This window comes from Gavialis gangeticus, unplaced genomic scaffold (genome assembly GCF_001723915.1).
Source record: "Gavialis gangeticus isolate Ggan-Ray unplaced genomic scaffold, GavGan_comp1, whole genome shotgun sequence".
Taxonomy (NCBI): Eukaryota; Metazoa; Chordata; order Crocodylia; family Gavialidae; genus Gavialis; species Gavialis gangeticus.
The window spans coordinates 114,811,876-114,815,853 of NW_017729025.1; the positions used below are offsets into that span (position 1 = coordinate 114,811,876).

The 3,978-nt window shown below is 50.6% G+C and overlaps 1 protein-coding gene across 3 annotated transcripts in view; it reads right to left on the reverse strand.

Moving 5' to 3' along the window:
- NADSYN1 (NAD synthetase 1) overlaps positions 1-3,604 on the reverse strand; it is a 35,620-nt gene extending 32,016 nt beyond the window's left edge. For all 3 annotated transcript variants that reach the window (XM_019519454.1, XM_019519455.1, XM_019519453.1), the window contains exons 1-2: positions 3,464-3,604; positions 364-424 (exon numbers count right to left, since the gene is read on the reverse strand). In XM_019519454.1, coding sequence (XP_019374999.1) covers positions 364-424; positions 3,464-3,548 — 146 coding nt within the window. In that variant the 5' untranslated portion in view covers positions 3,549-3,604. The remainder of the gene's footprint in view (positions 1-363; positions 425-3,463) is intronic.
- Positions 3,605-3,978: the final 374 nt, after the last annotated feature.

Genomic DNA, 3,978 nt, shown 5'->3' on the forward strand with positions numbered 1-3,978 from the left:
TGGTTCCAGACCCTAGCCGCCCTGACCATGAAATAGCGTCTTCTGATGTCTAACCTAAATCTACCCTCTGCTAGCTTGTGACCGTTGTTCCTGGTCACTCCTGGCTGTGCTCGGGGGAACAGTGACTCCCCCAGTGCCTTCTGATCCCCCCTGACCAGTTTGTAACAGGCCACAAGATCCCCCCTCAGCCTTCTCTTGTGGAGGCTGAACAGGTTCAGGTCCCATAGTCTCTCCTCATAGGGCCTGCCCTGCAGTCCCGATTTAATTTTGATCAGTCATGGCTTGGTTACCCAGCAAATGAACAGTATATACCCTTTCTCCCTTGGAGAAATACCAGATATACAGCGATTAAGATGGTCTCACCAAATTTCAAGCTCTGGGCCCAGTCTGTATCTTGCTCCTTTGTGCTTAGCAATTTCAATACCTATAAAATGGGGTTTTAGAAATCAGAGTCCAGTCTACATGGAAATATATTAAACAACAAGCTAAAATCTCAATATGCAGAGAATCCCTCTATTTAAACATGTAACCCCAAAGTCTGTTTTAACAGTTTCCACCAGTGTCATACTAACACCCAGTAAAGGCAAAGTTCCTTGTAGTTTAAGTATTCTTTTTGGCATAGTTTATGTCCACAGAAGGCAGGGTAGATATGCACTTTGTAGACTAACTAGGAAAGCTAATAGATGAGCACAATCTTTCATGAACTCCAGGTCACTTCATGAAGTGCTGTAACAGGACAGCATAGAAAATGAAACGAATGATTTGAATGGAAGGGCTAGGGACAGAAGTTGCACATAAATTGGTTTAAGTGATCAGAAACTGGTTTCAGCCTGTAACAGAACAGAAGTTCAGTGTGAATAAACCAGTTTCAAAATGGCTGAAACTAGTTTAAGATAAACCTGGTTGAATGTAGTATCAGACTTAACTGACTTAGGTCTAACTGGTTTATGGAACTTCTATCCCAGACCCCCTTCCTGGTTCAAGTCACAGTCCCCCAGAATCCCAGCATGCTTTGCAGGCCCCATCCCCCTGCTTTCTAGCTGGAGCAGTGATGGCTGGCTGACAAGGGGGACGGATGTGGCTGGGGATGTAGCCCGGTCTGACTTTTCACTACCGGAGTGGAGGGGGCAAGGGCATGGGACAGCAGGCTCAGGCAGAGGGGGATTAAACCCCACTGCCTCCCCACTCCCACCAGCAGGGACCCCAGCATCTGCCCAGCTTTTCCCCCCTGCTCGTGGCACAGCCTGGGACCCCCAGAGCTCCTCTCACAGCCAGAGGGGGATCCTGCTGTGTTTTCCCAGCTGCAAGGGCCAGGGTTTTGCTTGGGGCAGCTCAGGAGCAAAGGCCAAATTGGTTGAGAAACAAAATGGCCCCAAGACTAGGGTGGAGACATGCACAGAGGGATCGCAGTGGCAGCTCTATCCTGGAAGTGAGCCCTGCTGACCAGAGAAACCCAGGCTGGGCTGGAGTGGGGAGGGGGCTCAAATGTGTTTGCACTAGCCTGGGGCAGAGCCAAGCTGGCCCAAAAATGCAGCTGGGGGAGCAGCTCCTGCTCGGCAACCCCTTCTACCTGCTGGAGAGCAGCTCCCAGGCCAGCCCTGGCCCACGCAGCGGCACACACAGCACAGACTTACCCCCTGAGCACTATTACCTGCGTCCACCTCACCACCACATGCCAAGCTGGGCATGTCCTACTCATTATTCCTCTACACAGCAGCACTGCACTATGGCCCCATGTACCAGGCATCAGGCGCTACCCCTATGGCTTCCCCGCTGCTGCTGTCATCTGCCCACCTGGCAGCCAACCACAGTTTGGCAGCATCTATCAGTAAGGCCAGGGGTGGGCACCCCCTTCCACAGTCATAGCAGCCCAAGGGGGCCTGAGCACACCCCCCCAACAGCTCACCTTTTCCCCACCCTGAAGAGAAGAGAGGGCTCAATCCAACGCCCCGCCCCCGCTTCTAGCCTGAGCCACTACAGGGATGTTGCTGCATTTCCAAAATCAAAAGTGAATGTCTATTCACTTGCTTGCTGGTTAAATCTATGCAGGTTAGACTGATCTGCAAAGACTGAATCAATTCAGGCTCTGGCTTTTTGAATGTCTGTACTTAGCCTAAAGGTAGGGAGAGGAAGGAGGCAGTGCTGGGAGAAGCAAGCAAGCGAGAACCCATAGGGACAAAAGGGGTGCAGAAAGTCACAATTCTTTAGAGGAGCTGCCTTCCATTTGGAGAAAATAGCTACATTTTCCAGAAGGGCTTCATGATCAACACACCTACAGAGAAGCAGAGAGCTCCTAATCTCCAGGAAAGAAGTGATGCATTAAGAAATCAGGAAGAAAGGAGATGCCTGCAACAAGGCTACTCCCCTAAGGAGGCAGCGGTGTTTCCACACACATCTCACGTGGTATAGGAGGTTCAGGGGACCAGCCTAAGAGAGGGCAAAGGCAGGATCAAGCCAAGAGAGCACCAAGGCTGGAAGGGAGCTCTGGAGTTTTACTGATTTGTAAACCCAAATGCAGTAGTTTCCCTGCAGGGAGCCGCCCCCTGCACTCTGCTGGGGCTGCAGAGACAACTGATGGTGGAGGGGGAATAGGAGCGATGGAGGGGGCGTGGGGCAGAGAAGCAGGGTGAAAATTTTTGCTTTATTTTTCTGTGGGAAAATTTTCCATTTCTAAAAATGCATTGTTTCATAAAATTCATTAGTAACAATGAATGGATGCCAATACAATATTAGGCAAGCTTGGCAGTTTCAAAGTTGTAATTCATGTTTTTCAGCGGATTATCCCTAAGATGTGTGTGACAGACTACATATATGTTTTATTGATTTGTAAACAAGAGGGTAAATACACTCACATAATAAGCCAAACCAAAAATCAAGTTATGAGTTCACCTAATTCGCAGTGCAGGTCAAGTCAAAACCAAAGCACGGCATATCATGCACAGTTCTTTGAATGTGCTAAAATTAGTGTGTCAACAGTTGTCAGTGCCCTTGGCTTTTTCTTAAGTTTAAACAAACAATGCAAGGGAAATCCAGGCTATTGCATACTGTCTTGACATTTTTTTACAAGTACTCCAATAAAAATCATTTCTTTCCAGTAAAGCCTTGAATTGGTTTGACTATAACATTTCAACCACATTAAGTGCATTTCATTTTTTTTCCTAATCAAATATTTCAGTTCAAATACTCGTCGCTGTTGGGACATAAAATTAACAGGGGGGTATATTTAGTAAACAAAACTAAAAGAAAAAGTAAGTCAAATAAACATGCTACATCAGATCACAATCTATTTTTCCGGGAAACCCATATCTCTGGTGTGGGGACACCACGGGCGCAAGCCTCTCTGCCACTTCCAGCCCTGGCCGTAAGGGCCTGCGCACATCCCGCAGAGGCTGTGGCTTGGCCAGTCCCTCCCTTCCAGCCAAGCGGTGTCCCCCAGCGCCGCCGCGAGCGCTTCTCCACTTACTTCTTAAAATCCTTTCCAAATTGCCATCGAAATCTAAAGCCCACTGGTTCAGGGCGCAGGTGGCCACTGTCACGGCCCTCCCCATGGCTCCTGCGGACTGGCTCTGCCTTACTAGCACCGCCCAAGCCGCGCAAAACCTTCCGAGCCTGGGGCGGGGCTTTTCCTTCCCCCTCCCCCCGGAGCCGGCAGGAAGCGGCGGCGCTAGGTTAAAAGAAACGCTGAGTCGTCGCCTCTGTGACGTCATAGAGCCGAGACAAGTGGTGGAGCCGGAGCTGCCTCTGCGGGTTCTAGCGGCCGCTTTCGCCTTGGCAGATCGCGGGGTAGGGGGCAGGCTGCGCTGTGTGCAGCAGAGAGGCTTGTGCCCGCCGTGTCCCCGTCGGGCTGTCCCCACACCTCCTCCATCGCTCCTATTCCCCCTCCACCAGCCTCTGTCTCTGTAGCGCGGGCAGAGTGCAGGGGGAGGTTCCCTGCGGGGAAACCGCTGCGTTAAGGTTCGCACTTGGGCTTGGAGCTCT